The following is a 15844-nucleotide window of genomic DNA, read 5'->3' as shown; positions in this document are numbered from 1 at the left end:
AAGTATACTTTCCTATTTTTAGTTTAAAAGAAGTATACTAATAGCACACTTGAATAAACTTCTTTTTCGTAAGGGTAGACATACATAGCCATATTGGATATGTGGTTTACTAACTGAACTAACTGATAAGTCATGCACATTTGCCAACAACAAATCAGATTTTCGGGGGGGGGTTCTTTCTTTTTTTTGAACGTCAAAAAAAAAAAAAAATCAGAGGATGTCACTGAGCGCTAAAGAGTGATTCTGCAAAGTCTTATGCTCCTACACAGAATTCCCTCAACTTCTCATGGTGAACATGGTAATCATTTAAAATTGAATCTGAATTGTTTTTGCTTTTCCTTTTTACTTCAAGAAATCACTGAGAAATCAGCAATTTTCTTCTAGTTAATTCGCAGGACACACTTTAGACAAAGCGTCAGCTCCGGACAGCAGGAAGCATAAACTTTCACCACAAAAGAGCAAAGAGGGAAAGCTGTCTTATAAGAGCTTTGAGACTGTCAGTTTAGCTCCTCCTGCCACTGCTGGGGAAAAAACAGCTGGTTATAGAGTCTCGGCAACCCCAGACTCCACCTCTTCTCAAAACTTACTTTCAAAGTCCAGGAAAAAATGTGGATAGTTCTCTATTTCCCTTGTAAGGACTTTTAGAAGATTACCCATTCCAGCAAAACCTAATCAAGATATAATAATAAAAAACAATTGCATGAAATAAAACTCAGAAATGTAAATCACTAATAAACAGTGACTTCAATAAGAGTATAGCAAGAATGGTGAGAGCTGTAATTTGAACTGTAATATACTACTTGTTTAACAATAACTGATGTGAAAATGTTTCAGTAACATGTTCTAGAGAATCTAAGCAATCTAAATTGGCACATAACTAGTAGATAAAAAGAATATGCTGGTACTCTGAAATACTTTAAAAACAGGTACTCACACAAGAGACACTGGTTTTCTTCTTTGTAGGTCAATTTGACTTATCTCTTCTCATATGTACTTAAGAGACTGTTCACTCACAGCCAGATGATAAAATAGTTTAAATGTTCCGATATGCTCTCATTTCAAATGAGGATATAACAGCTGTTTACTGAGTAACTGAGCTGCTTTATCTTTATTCTACCAACCGGCTATGCCAAACAATAATTTCAAGTTATAACTGCACTCTATCATATAGTAATGCATAGTGGGACTTGATTTTGACCATCGGGAACAGATTGAATTGTTGGAAATGCACAGAGTGCATTTACATGCAGATTCTTAAACCGATTAAACCGATCATTATTTTTAATACAGCAACATTGCATGTGATCATGTAAACATGTTAAAACGTAGGGCTGGGCGGTATATTGAGTTTGTACAATATATTGATATATTCTTTATAAGCAATGTGGTATGAGGCAAAACCTTTTATATCGATATACAGTAGTTTGATACGAGTGCATCTGAAAAATAGCGGAAGACACGGAGTGAGCTGCTGTGGGGCAAGTGCATAATCCAGTTTGTGACATGCTTTATATTAAAGGGGTCATATGATGCTTTTTTAAAGATCATTATTTTGTGTATTTGGTGTAACAGAATATGTTGACATGCTTTAATGTTCAAAAAACACATTATTTTTCAAATACTGTACATTATTGTAGGTCCTCTATGCCCCGCCTCTCTCAAACGCTTCGTTTTCTACAAAGTCCCTCCTTCCGACAAGTGCAGTCTGCTCTGATTGGCCAGCTGACCCAGTGCATTGTGATTGGCCGAACACCGCAAGCACTCGTCGGAAATGTAACGCCCCTTACCATAATCGCGAGCTTCATCTTTCAAAATAAATGTAAAGACAGAGCCCGAAAGGGGAACAGAGTCGTGTGAAAGACACAGTGATGAAGCTGGTATGTGTTTATGATGTCTCTCTCTCTCTCTCTCGTGAGGAGCGTGTGAGCGGGCAGTGTGTGGAGTTACTGAGTGTGGTGATTTTTGTCAGCTTAGCTGATAAAGATGGGCGTAAATTCTGATGGTTTTTCTAGTTTGTCGGCTCGACACACGTGTAAGTGCATGCCGGCAGATGGGTCAATTTCCATTGAGAATGTTTTGGTCGCTATTGGTCGAGAAATAGGTGTACAAAATATAATGTCTGCTTCTAGAATGAATACAGCAATTGTCGTATTTCTGAAGGAAATCGAAATGGTTAGTCATGGTACGAATCTGAGTGCTGGTGTTGCGTTCTTATTTTCAAAGCGTGTTAAAGATAATCCAGTTGTTTTAGAAATAATACCTGGACGCCTTCTTCGAGTTGACATAATAATAGGCAATAATAGTTTTTCTTTTTATAATATTTATGCTCCTAATATAGGAAGTGAGCGCTGTTTTTTTTTTTTACTTTCTGAAGAATTGTTGAAGTGTTCAGATGATAAGATTGTTGTTATAGGTGGTGATTTTAATTGTACTGTAGATCACAATTTGGATAGGAACCATGAGGAACCTCATTTTGGTTCAGTAGATGTTTTTAAATCTTTAATTAATAGACATAATCTCGTAGATTTGTGGAGGGATGCTTATCCTCATGTTAAACAGTATACTTGGTTGAAAATTAATTCAAATAATGTTTCTGCTGCAAGATTGGATCGTTTTTTACACTGAGGAATGCAATAAAGGAAGATTTTTTAGTAATCGTTTATCTCCTACATCTATGTCAGATCATCATTATATTTCTATGTCTATGTCTGTCCTGTCACCTAAATCCTATAAGTCACATTGGCACTTTAATAACACATTACTTCAAGACCACATCTTTGTGCACTCCTTTGGTCTTTTTTGGAAGTCTTGGAGAGAAGAGAGAGGTAGTTATTCAGCTCTAAGTCAATGGTGGGATATGGGAAAAGTGCAGATAAAAACTTTTTGTCAACAATACTCAGCAAATAATACTGAGAACTTGAAAGCGAAGATGAAGATGATAGAGCAAGAAGTTCTTCAACAAAGCCTCCATAATCAGGGAGGAGGTGATATCATTAAAGAGAACAAAGATCTTTTGAAGGACTTATTGGAGGAACAGGAGAAGGAGACACTTGTCAGAACAAGATATGTGAAGTACAATGAAATGGATGCTCCAACTGCTTTTTTTTTTTCGGATTGGAGAAAAAGTCAAAAGAGCAGAAATTTTTCCACAGATTGAAACTTCCTAATGGCAATGAAATAACCAATCAACGAGAAATTATAGTTTCTGCTATTTCTTTTTATGAGAAACTTTATCAGTCAGAACTTTGTGATGAAGCAGCAATTGAAGAACTTCTTCTAGATCTTCCACAGTTGTCTAAAGAAGAAAAGATGGAATTGGAGGGATTCTTGACTTTTTCTGAGCTTTCAAGTGCTGTGCAAGGGCTGAACAGTGGCAAATCTTCGGGTGTGGATGGCCTCTCTGCTGAGTTTTTTAAAAGCTTTTGGAATGTGATTGGCTATGATTTGTATGATGTTTTTTTGGAGTCCTTTAACCAAGGTGTTTTACCCCTAAGCTGTCGAAGAGCAGTGTTGACATTAATCCCCAAGAAAGGAGATCTTGGACTCTTGAAGAATTGGTGTCCTGTGTCATTGCTGTGTACTGATTTTAAAATACTGTCAAAAGCTATAAATAATAGGTTGAAGAAATGTATGGCAACCATAATTCATGAGGATCAGTCATACTGTATCCCTAAACGGACAATTTTTGACAACTTATTCTTGTTAAGAGACATTATTGCAGTTGCAAAAAAACATCAAATTGATATTGGACTCTTATCTTTAGATCAAGAAAAAGCTTTTGACAGAGTGGATCACTTTTATTTACTAAAGACTCTGAAGGCCTTTGGCTTTGGACCACAATGTGTCTCCTGTATTAAATTGCTTTACAGCGAAACATCTAGTATGCTTAAGATTAATGGTTGTTTAACTAGACCTTTTGCAGTAACAAGAGGCATACGACAAGGATGCGCTCTTTCTGGACTTTTATATTCAATTTCTATTGAGCCTTTGTTGTCATATTTGAGGAAACGACTGTATGGATTTTGTATTCCTGGTTTTCCAGAGATCCCACCTGTAAAACTCACAGCTTATGCTGATGATATAACTGTCTTTATAAGGAACATTGATGATATGGCTGCTTTGACTTCTAGTTTGAAAACTTTTCAAAAAGCCACATCTGCTAGGATTAATTGGGATAAGTGTACATCCCTTCTGTTAGGCGATTGGAGGAATATGGATCCTCCCCAACTTCCACAACAATGTGAATGGATTAAAGATGGTTTTAAAGTTCTTGGGGTGTATTTAGGTTCTGATACTTATATGAAAAAGAATTGGGAAGGGTTAGTTGACAAAATTGTGGGGAGACTACAGAAGTGGAGATGGGTCCTCCCACAGTTATCTTTTAGAGGGAGATGTTTAATCATTAATAATTTGGCAGCCTCAATGCTGTGGCACAGATTTACAGTGTTGAATCCCCCTGAAGAGTTATTGATTGTTATTCAAAAAGCCTTTGTTAATTTCTTTTGGGATGGTTATCATTGGCTTCCTCCTGGAGTTTTGTATCTCCCAGTTATAGAAGGAGGTCAAGGACTTATAAATCTGCAGGCAAGAGTTAAGACAACGAGGTTTCAAACATTACAAAGGCTATTGTATTGTTCAGATAAGATACCCTGGATTGCATTAGGTCTGTCTGTTTTACAAAGTATTGGGGGAATTGGATTAGCTAAGCAATTGTTTTTAATTGAAAAAATCTTTTGTTTCAAAAGTAAGTGTTTCTTCTAACTTTTATGTATCTGTATTAAAAGCCTGGCAAGTGTTTACAACATTTAGAGATGATAATGAACATCATGGTGTCTTAGAACCATTGTTTTTTAATCCTCTCTTTAAAATGAATTCTTCTATTTTGAGTTCAGTAATTGATCAGTTTTTAAACACAGAAATATCTACTGTAAAAGATTTAATTGATTTTTTCAAAGGGTCAGTGGTATGCTGCTAAATCAACAGCTAATAAAGTTGGGCTTAGATCAGAAAGGTATGTTGAAGGGATAATTGGGGATTTAAAAAAATCTTTTCCTCCGTCTTTCTTGACCTATGTAAATAATTTTATTGAGAATGGTGAAAGGTCTTTGATTTTTCCAGATCTTAGAGTTAACATAATTTTTGATTTGGATGAAGATCTAAATAATACTTTATTGAAAGGATTTGAAAATGTATTGTTTCACAATGTTGATAAGAAGATACTGTATTGTATGTGTGTGAAATACTTGTTTTTTACTCAATTGAAAAGATGCGTTGATACTAAATGGAGAGAATATCTATCAATTTCTTCAGAAATAACTCCATCATGGAGGTGTTTGTATAAGCCCCCTATTCCTAAGAGGTCTGGAGACCTCCAATGGAGAGTACTCCATTGTGCTGTGGCAACAAATAGTTTTGTGTCAAAATTTAATGGGATGGTTTTATCTACATGCCCCTTTTGTAACATTCTTGATACTGTTTTTCATTTTTTTTGTGATTAAGATTAATTCCTTTGTTTGAATTGTTGGACAAAATATTTACTAAACTTGGTTTTATGTTTACAAAAAAAATGTTCATTTTGGGTGTGAAGTATAAGAAAGAATGGAAAGCACAGTGTACACTTGGTAATTTTCTAGTGGGACAGGCAAAGTTGGCTATTTTAAAATCCCATGGATGCAGGAATGAAGGGAGAGATGCTGATTTGCTTGGAATGTTCAAAACTCTTGTAGAGGGTCGGGTTTTTGTGGAATATGCATATTGTAAATTAACAAATAACATGCATTTCTTTGATGTGAGGTGGAGTGTGAAAAATGCTCTTGTGATGAGAGATGAGTTTGGAGAGTTATTGTTTAATTGGTGAATTGTAAAGAATGTTTTTAAAGTAGTTGTTTGATTAAAAGAGTTTTAAAAGTCAAAAAAGTCTCTCTCTCTCTCTCTCTCTCTCTCTCTCTCGAATACTTAAACTAATAACAAAACAGTAGCTGATTCAGAAGCGCCAGATTGTCATAGCAAAGTCAGAATTACCTCCTCTCCTAGGTTCACGAAACGGTCGTCCATAAAATGCATTGCTGTTCTGTTGTAAGTAATCTTAAAGATTCCTAAATGCATCTACTTTCGGAAGGCCAAATAAAGTGCTTTTGCTTTCGCCTAGAAACACACAGTGTCTCCCTGACATGGCTGCTTCAACACTAACTGCGGTTACTGAAACCACGCCTTCTTTCTTTGCGTGCACATTTGGGTGGCATTATGCAAATATTTCCACATAGTGAGGTAGATATGTGGGGGCGTGTTAGAACGAGCCATTTTAGGGGGGCATGGCAGAGTCTTAACTTTGATAAAGTATATCTCTTTGGTTTTGAGACTTTAGTCTTTGCAACTTCAGGGATCTTATCTATGCACAATCAGCTTGTAACACTCCAAAGAGAAAGGAAAACTTGAAATCGCATCATATGACCCCTTTAAGGGCTTTAAATAAGATATAGTTAGCATGTATAGTTTAAAGCGGTTTGCCCTGTCAGATGCTTATAGGCATCATGCCCATTCAAAGTGAGGGGAGACGTGCCCCTCAGATTTTTGAGCCAAGTGGATTTTGAATGTAGGTTCCAAAAGACAAAAATATAGAATAATATTTTTTATATTTGATACGATCACACCAGTGTGATTAGAACGTTCAGTGCGGCACATCACCAGCTGCTCAATTCAAATCTGCGTTCATGCTTTGGCTGGTGCTGAGCCAGAGACAGACGCGTTTTTACATTGCTGCGCATTATAACCAATCACACACGATTCTGTTGAGCTTATGAATGCGATGGCCAATCAGAGGCATTCAGATGAGTCATTGCTGAAACGCCGGTGTTCTGTTCAGTGCGCACGCTTCTGGCGAATTCTCTCATCAGAAACAACAAAGTGCAGATGTGCGTACGATGTAAATAAGACATTAATTTCACATTGTAAACAGCTTCAGTGATTATAATGAGAGTTTTTGAAAGTGAAGTGCCTGAACTCTGGCTAGACTGAAGTCAATGATAAAGTTCTTTGATAATGTAAATGATCTTTGCTCTCTTTCTGTACAATGAAAGTGTTATAATTAGTAACTTACAATGTTTTTATTAAATTCACGTGATGACACCCATATCTGGTACTTAAGTAAAAAGACAGGTTTTATGCGTAGTTAATAGATTACGTGAGTGACGTGACATGTGGCCAAGTATGGTGACCCATACTCCGAATTAGTGCTCTGCATTTACCCATCCAAAGTGCACACACACAGCAGTGAACACACACAAACCGTGAACACACACCCAGAGCAGTGGGCAGCCATTTATGCTGCGGCGCCCGGGGAGCAGTTGGGGGTTCGGTGCCTTGCTCAAGGGCACCTCAGTCGTGGTATTGAAAGTGGGAGAGAGCGCTGTACATTCACTCCCCCCACCTACAATCCCTGCCGGTACGAGACTCGAACCCACAACCTTTGGGTTATGAGTCCGACTCTCTAACCATTAGGCCATGACTTAGATTACACTAACATTAGGCTACTGTGCCCATCGCCCATTACAGATCAACTAACATGATCTATAAAGGTGCAAAATGCATTTACTTACACATATTTGAGAATTGATATATTTCATGATATAGTTTCATGATATATTACAGGCAGGTAAAACAGCTTATCATAATCTTCAGACCAAACAATCTGATTGGACGAATATTTTATGACCTACGCCTTTCACAGACGATATAAATGCATATAAATACATTTAGACGACATAACCTAGTGATTGCTATCGGGATGTGAAGAGACTTTCAACAAGCATAACAAAAAATGTTTTTGAACCAAATCACCTATCGTGCCTTTAATCATAAACTGATCAACACAGCTAGATTTTTGTCCATTACCACGACTTTGCCCAGCATGTAAACACCTGTGTAATATATCAGAAGAAGCACATCTAACCACAGCAAATGTTTCACGGTACGGGAGGTGGAAATATATTGCAAACTCCGACTCTTTTTTTGACCCAAGAAATTGAATTAAAAAATATGTTCTCATCTCGTGCAGCCATATGACAAGTGGTACAAGTCTTAGAAACTTCAAATATGAGAGGAGAATGAGTCCGTGCAAATCTTCCCTGACATTTTGGAATTTAATTTAACAGTATGCATTTATTTATCATCACATAACAAATGGAATACTCTGAGTAGATTACATGGATGCTTACGTTTTGCTGTAACCACCAACAGGAAATATACAGATTTTTAATAAAGTCTTGCAAACACGTTTTACTTGCATTGCCGGGTTATTGGTTTGCATGTAAACCAGTAAAACGGGTTATTTCAATAAACTGATTTTTGGTACTTAACAGCATATATAAATGTGTGCATGCAAATGTGCCAATTGCTGTTTGCTAATTGCTGTAATCTCATGTGGCAGATAGGCTGAAGAGGAGGGATTTTTTATTTTGTTGAAAATAATCATGTGCATGCATATTATTATTTATTATAAACACTGTATATTCCACACAAAAACAGTCAAAGTTTGATTTCATGGTTACTTTAAAATACATGCAGTGCATTGACTCCAGCAGAGGGAGCAAGTGCACACTATAATAATAGCATCATCCTACATTAGCTTTTAACAGCAGATAAACAGAAGTGGTGACAATCTTGGCACTTTCATGAATCTCAGCAAGAATATACACATTTAATTGATAGGTGAGTGTGTAGCACATTAAGTAAAAAACAACCCATCCATCCAAAAAAAAAAAAAAATAAAGAAAACAAAATTAAAACAGTAGGGTTGGGTTGGGTATCATTTGAATTTTGATTCCTATTTGTGTTTACAAGGATATACTGATGTAATTTTGTAAATATTGGTTGCAAGATGTGAAAGAAGTCAGTTCCGGCCTGAACTACCTTTTCTGCAGTGGAAATGCACGGAACGGTTTGAGAGCGAACACAGGCCGGGAACCCACACCGGGACCGTGGTTCTCTGTGCTCATGCTTCAAATGTGCGTCGCGCATGCAAAACAGTGCGCAAGTTCTTTCCCTTACTGCACTTAAATAATTTAAAATCACATTAAAATGCGAGAACGCGGGAATCGTTACGTGGAATCGAAATGCATGTGTCTTATCGAATACCCAGTTATGGGAAATTTGGAACCGGTTCTCGATATCCAACCCTATAAAACAGCAACCCCAAGGTTACATCCACACGTCAGTTTGATCCTCCAGATGCTCTTATGTGCAAGAGGATGTGAAGACAATACCGTTTCTGCCATATGTGGTTAACCGCCACACATGAGTGCAGGCAATTCAAATGAGCTTCCTGTCAAACATAAAGTGCTCCAACCATCGGAACTGCACTTTCAAAAGCATGAGAAACTGTCACTCTGGTGGCTGTGAAACAAAGTGGGCACAGAACGTTCTGCCCATTCCTAAGCCGTGCTTGTGAGCGTGCATGTGTGTGTCCTTTACTATGAACTCTATTCATTACACAGAGTGAATCATCACACCACGACATGCACAAATCCAGCACACTGCCCACATACTACATACAGTGGGTACGGAAAGTATTCGGACCCCCTGTACATTAATGAGGAAAAAAAATGAACTTAAATGATTTTAGCAAATGGCTGCAATATAACAAAGAGTGAAAAATTGAAGGGGGTCTGAATACTTTCCGTACCCACTGTATAAAAAACCCATTACAAATGCATCTGAAAACACATGTGCACACACAGGCCTTGACCTGCATTTGTAATGAGGTGATCTTATGGTGTAAAAATGCTGGAGGGGCCTTGGCAGTGTGTTTGTGCAGTGTAATGAAAACCTTGTTCCTTGACAAACCTTTCACAAGTGCTCTTTCATGCTTTTGAGAGCTAGCACGAAAAAAAGTGAAGTGTGATTAGGGACACGAGTAGATGTTTTAAACCGGAGTAACCAGGAAAGTTGGTGAGGGAGTGTCACACAAACCAATTTCCTGTTTAAAGAAACTACAGTAAGACCAAACAGCCTAATTTTAATCATTGGTGCAGGGATTTTTTTGTATGATATTAGTACTAGCTGCATGTGTTTTATGGTTTTAAAACGTAAACTATAACAAGACCATTATGAATTAACAAACCATTTAAAATACTTAAGGGAACAGACTTATTTTACATTTTTTTTTAAAGAGACAGTTCACCCAAAAATGAAAGTTTTTACTCTCCCTTCTCATTTACTCTCCCTCATGTCGTTCCAAGCCTGTTTGACTTTTTTTTCTTCTTCTGAAAACAAAACATAATATTTTGAGGAACACTCAGGGGAAAAAATAACAACACAATAAAAAACCGATTCATTTTTCAGAGGAATTATTACAGCTTTGGAATGACAAGAGAATGAGTAAAAGGTGACTAAATGTAAATTTTTGGGTGGACTCTCCCTTTAAGTTCAGCCCTACCCTGGATGGACGTACACTACCATGAAGACCCCCATGGCTTCTGGAATTAGATAGAATCAAAAGCTTCTGTGGTTTGCAATTAAACCATGTATGCTGCAATTAAAGGCCATGCGAGCCAAACAATAATCCACTTCATCTGTGGCTGAAAAGACCTCTGTTTTTTCATGAGCTCATAAACAGAGCAGTAAATTAACTTTTGCATCTCGGCTGGGCTTAAACAGAGATTGTTCTTGCTCAGGTCTAGCATACAGCCGCAATATTTACAACTTCACAAATTACTGGTTTATTCACTTCCTAATGGGGTTCCCACAGTGACCGTGTTTGTGTTTATCAAATCCTCATGTTACGAGAGGCACCGGCCTACACTACAACACTTCCTGCTTTGTGGAAGCTAAACACCACAGCTCTCATTCAGAGTTTACAGCAGTTGTGTTTATTGTAATAACGTCTGGCTGTGTTTCTAAGCTCATCTGCTTACACATAAAGGAAATGTTTCATACTGTGGCAAGAGAGTTAACTGATCCTATACTGACACAGCAAACAAGCCTAATCAAAGTGAGTGATGTAAATGTAAATCTGATATTACCATAATCATCAGGATTGTCTCAGTGTTACCTTTTCTGGAGGAGAACGTATGCTTCCTGTTAGATCATCCACTTGTTCTTGGTTCTGAAAAATAGAACACAGAGCCGCAAATAAGTTAGTTTGAACGAGAAAATCAAACCAATCGAATGGCATAAAATGTAAACAGTAATTCAAAATGCGAACTGTGTTTGTTACACTGCAAGTGAGCTGTGCCAAAGATCATTCTCATTATGAAAGTATTTATACTGGGATCTAGTACTGCTGCACCACTTCTTTTGCAAATTCAACATGCTGTAAATACATACAGGACATAATATATGCATATATTATCTCCATATTGTGAAACAGTTAGTGACATTTTTTTGTATTCTGATAACATTCAACAATATTAAATATATCAAATGGTAATTATCACAGTAATTACTAATGATTGCACACATATAAACAATGCCTTTGGATTAAATGGTCTCAATATATTTCATCATGGACAGCTCGCTATCAGATTTAAAATGCACTTCACAGCTGATTCATGTTAACTGTGGTATTAAATATCTAGAGACATTCCAGCCAAATGCAACTAATGGCAACCCAAAAACACTCTGTAGGGCAGGAACCAGCACATCATACACACATATTTTAACACATCATAGACAAGTTCTTACGTCTTCAACCATACGGAAAAGGGAAAAAATTCAAACAACAAAGACTAGGCATTCATGCAAAGAATGATCATGACGAAAGCAAAAAACTTGTCACACATGATGTGAAACACCCTGAAGCTGCCAAATTAACGATCCATTTGTCAAGGAAAAGCTGCCATCATGATAAATAGATCTATAGAGCTGCCCTGACAAAAGACGGGCTGTTATCAACATGTGTTGACCTTTTTTGCCTAAGAGGCTTGAAATGAGCTTTCCCTCTGTTTCAGCGAGTGATACTCACGTTCACCGTCCCACCAGACGGCGTTGCAGTTACAAACTCTTTCCTTGATTTCCTTCTGAAAATTAAGATCACTGATCCCAATTAATAAATCGGCCTTTTCTGCCCTCACGCATCGCAATGGTGCTAATAAAGCCAGACCTTCGAACAGGCAGAGAGAGATAAAGAACTGCCTCCCTCTGGCTCAACTCCCATCTGTCAGTGTGCATGGCTGCTCACACTCCGCTTCCCCCCCTCAAACCTGAGGACAGGGCATGAACAGACCCCACAAGGACTGCCATGGAGTCACACGCCCTTATATGGGCATACTTCTGCTCAAAGCATAAACCAGATGAGTGGTCTTCCCTTCCCTCCTCCGTCTCTGCAGCTTTCCCTCGCTAAAGAAGTCATCACTGTACACCTGTCTTCTCCACGCTCTATAAAACCAGTGGAATTTCTGAATGAAAAACAGCATGATAGATAAATTCTACAGCGTCTTTGGTGCAGATTGGCACCAAGAAGTGCACAGTATCTTTGTAGGATCTTCTTTAGCATGCGATGATCTGGGCCAAAGCAGCAGGAGGATATTTTATCTGTGGTATTTCCCTCTCAGCAGGTCCAGGTATTGGAATCAGGAAAAGAGAATTCCCAGAGAATAAACATGTTTTTCAGAACTTGCAGTGGAATTTTCCAGTGAAACCCCATAAACCAAGCTGCTCTATACTGAATAGCAGTTATCATTTGAGATTAAACTGAAAGGATGAAGCAGGCAGAGTGCCGGCACTCAGATTATCTGCATTTAAATGCAATATTTCCGCTCAGTTAATTAAATATGAGAATCTGTGCAACATGCAAAAATCCAAAGATTGCAGAAACTGAAGTAACAATAGATAAAACATTTTCCAAAAAAGCTGGGCTGCCACACACATGCATGCATGCATACATCTGCCCAGATGACTACAATCTCCATGACAACTCGGGTTATTGCACAGCGAAGCACATTTGAGTAACAGCCTTCCTCCAAGTAGTGTTAATTTCGTTAATGAAGACTATGACGAAAAATGTTCGTTGACGAGCTTTTTTCCCATGACTAAGACGAGACGAAGACGAGACGACAATAAGGTCAATAAAGGATAAGACTATATCAACATGCAATTTCGTAGACGAAATAAGACGAGACTTAAATGTATTGAAAAAGATAAAAACTTTACCAAAAACCTCTTTTTATTTTCGTCAAAATAGGAGACAAAATGTTATTGCAGACTGCTCTACACACCTCTACTACGCGAGCTTACATGAGTGCGGTTACCAGATATCAAGAGTTCAAATCCCGAATCAGAGCTTCGCTGTTAAATTCATACATTTTCTGCCCAGTGTGTTTTGCTTATTTTAAGCAATCTGAGAGATTGACAGAGAGATTGAAGTATTTGGTGTTGATTTATATAATAAAAAGCCTATAATAAATCAGTACACTAGATGAGGTAAAATACACCATGTATGTGTCCACATTCTATTGATTTGTGCTTACTGGAGAAAGTGCAATACCTGAAATGCAAAAGTAAATTTCTCAAATGACAACAATCATTACGATTATAATTTTGAGGAAAAAAAATTTTTTTTATCAGTTTAACCATTATACAGAATGACGAAAATGTGACTAATATTTCATTGACTAAAAAACCTGACTAAAATGCTCATACATTTCATTGAATAAACAAAAACAGGACAAGTTTGTCTAAATATGATAACTAAAATGTACATTTGAGTAAGACTAAATAAAAAATGGCTGCCAAAATTAATACTGCTGTACGGTTAATTAATAATAATCTTATTGCTAAAATGTCAAGTTTTCATCGACTAAAACTAGACTAAAATGTTGAGACTTTTAGTCGCCTAAAACTTGACTAAAACTAAATAGGATAAGGTTGACTAAATACGATAAAAAATAACAAGGACATTTTAGCCCGGGACTAAGACTGAGACTAAAATGAAAATAGCTGACAAAATGAACACTAGTAGAAAGTTCCCCATGTACGCAGGAAAAGAAGTTGAAATAATCTCATTCAGCAGATGTACACATCTAAAATATTCAGGTAAAATGGGTCAAAAACAGTGATGACTCCCTCAACACCAGACAATAATACCAAGTAGCAAATCATGTTGTTTCCACTGTTATTGTTAACTAAAACTATTAAAAATGTTTTGATTATTTGAAACAAAAAAATAATAAAATAAACATTAGATTATATTTTGATAAAAATAGATAAATATATATTAGATGAAAAAGCTAAACTTGAAAAATGTAAATGAAAATTAGAAATGTTGTCTTGGCAACTAACTAAAAATTTAATTTGAAATACTAAAATTACTAAAACTAAAATTAAAATGAAAACTAAAAATATATATATATATGATACTTATAAATAATACTAAAATAACACTGGTTCATCCTTTCAAAATCAGTATAGACACTACAATAGATATACAAGTAAACCACACATTTTCAAAATATTTTTTTAACTAGCCAGTTCAGTTCTTGCCATATTTTGTCACAAATAAAAATGCTCAGATACACTCCAAATTACTCAATCTCAAGTAGTCTTAGGAGGAGCTGAGCCCATTTTTTAAAAGCATTAGAATCTGACCAGCTGCTAACCTCCAGGACAAAACTGTTTGACTGCGAGAGGCAGATGGGCTCTTCAAACGACCCAGGCCAAATGACCGACAGCATGAAATATTCAAGTAAACAACTCCCAGTTCCCATTCTCACTTGGCTGGCACACAGCAGTATAACTATAAGTATACAAAAGTGATTAGTTTAATAGTGTCACAGCAATCATAGCAGTGCAAGAACATAACATGACATCTGTTGACATACTGTGGCTGCTGCCTAAAAGATAGATTACTTGACTTGATCATTCTACTTCGATTTAGCAGCACAGTCAGAAGCAATTATGGTGAAACAGATGGTGATCTTTCCCAAAAACAATGTCCACATCATGAAATTGTAGCACCATAGGCAATAGGGCTGCACAATATATCGAAATTATCGAAATATCGCAATATGCATATCGCAACAGTGTGCGATATCATTAGCATTTTAATAATAGGCTACTTAAATCAAAACGTTGCAAAAGGTCAATGTTTTAGTTCGACGCATATAGCAGAGAATTGCTTGACGTTAAAAAGAGTTTAGTAAGTGCAATAAGTTGCAGAAAACAACTCTTTGCCGTCTCGTCTTGCTGTCTGTCTGACTCACACCTGAAGCACGCGCACACAAGCCGCATCTCGCACAGATATGTGCACACACACATATACGCGTTTCAGACGGCGCGCGAACACCGAGTTGATTCGTCTTTCGCATCTCCTCATGTTTGAACAGACACATACACACAAAATTATGTCAATAGTACCCGTCTTGACGATCATTCTCGTAAACGCAGTCGGTTATGTTTTAAATGAATGTAAACAGCCGAGAAAGAAATCGGATGTGTATCATTATACTGGATCCGTGCAGTCGGATTTAAAGGGACAGCAGCCTATAAATACGTGCTGCTGAATATGTCACTAATGTTAACAAAACGGCTATAACAAAGATGAATCTAAATTTAATTCATACAGTGAACACTGCAGTGTTATTTTACACTTAATTATTAAACTTCTGTACCTGAATACTACTGTTTATTTTATCTATGCTTGTAAATTGTGTATTTCTTTTTTTTTTCTTTTTCTTTCTTTTTTTTTTTACTGACTGTTCACTTGCCTTTAATCATGTTTGAACTTTCTCAGACTATAGTTTTTGCTGTGGTATATGAAGAAGTACTTAAAGTGTATAGAAAGCAAAGTTACAATGATATAAAATTAGTGTCATTCATTTTTTTTGTTTGTATGTTCACACTGATGTTAAAA

General features: G+C 36.9%; 1 protein-coding gene across 5 annotated transcripts in view; it reads right to left on the bottom strand.

Annotated features, from left to right (window-relative positions):
* The window catches only part of fam49a (family with sequence similarity 49 member A), a 41330-nt gene that overhangs the window by 7899 nt on the left and 17587 nt on the right, over window positions 1-15844 (bottom strand). For 2 of the 5 annotated variants that reach the window (XM_016496415.1, XM_016496417.1), the window contains exons 2-3: window positions 11048-11101; window positions 588-668 (exon numbers count right to left, since the gene is read on the bottom strand). In XM_016496415.1, coding sequence (XP_016351901.1) covers window positions 588-657 — 70 coding nt within the window. In that variant the 5' untranslated portion in view covers window positions 658-668; window positions 11048-11101. Of the gene's footprint in view, window positions 1-587; window positions 669-11047; window positions 11102-15844 lie in introns of those variants that run through there. The other 3 variants (XM_016496414.1, XM_016496416.1, XM_016496418.1) reach the window with 2 other exon arrangements.

The sequence above is a fragment of the Sinocyclocheilus anshuiensis genome, unplaced genomic scaffold (assembly GCF_001515605.1).
Source record: "Sinocyclocheilus anshuiensis isolate Anshui unplaced genomic scaffold, SAMN03320099.WGS_v1.1 scaffold306, whole genome shotgun sequence".
Classification (NCBI taxonomy): domain Eukaryota; kingdom Metazoa; phylum Chordata; class Actinopteri; order Cypriniformes; family Cyprinidae; genus Sinocyclocheilus; species Sinocyclocheilus anshuiensis.
The sequence above is the reverse complement of the archived record's forward strand: the minus strand, read 5'-3'. Positions and strand labels throughout refer to the sequence as shown.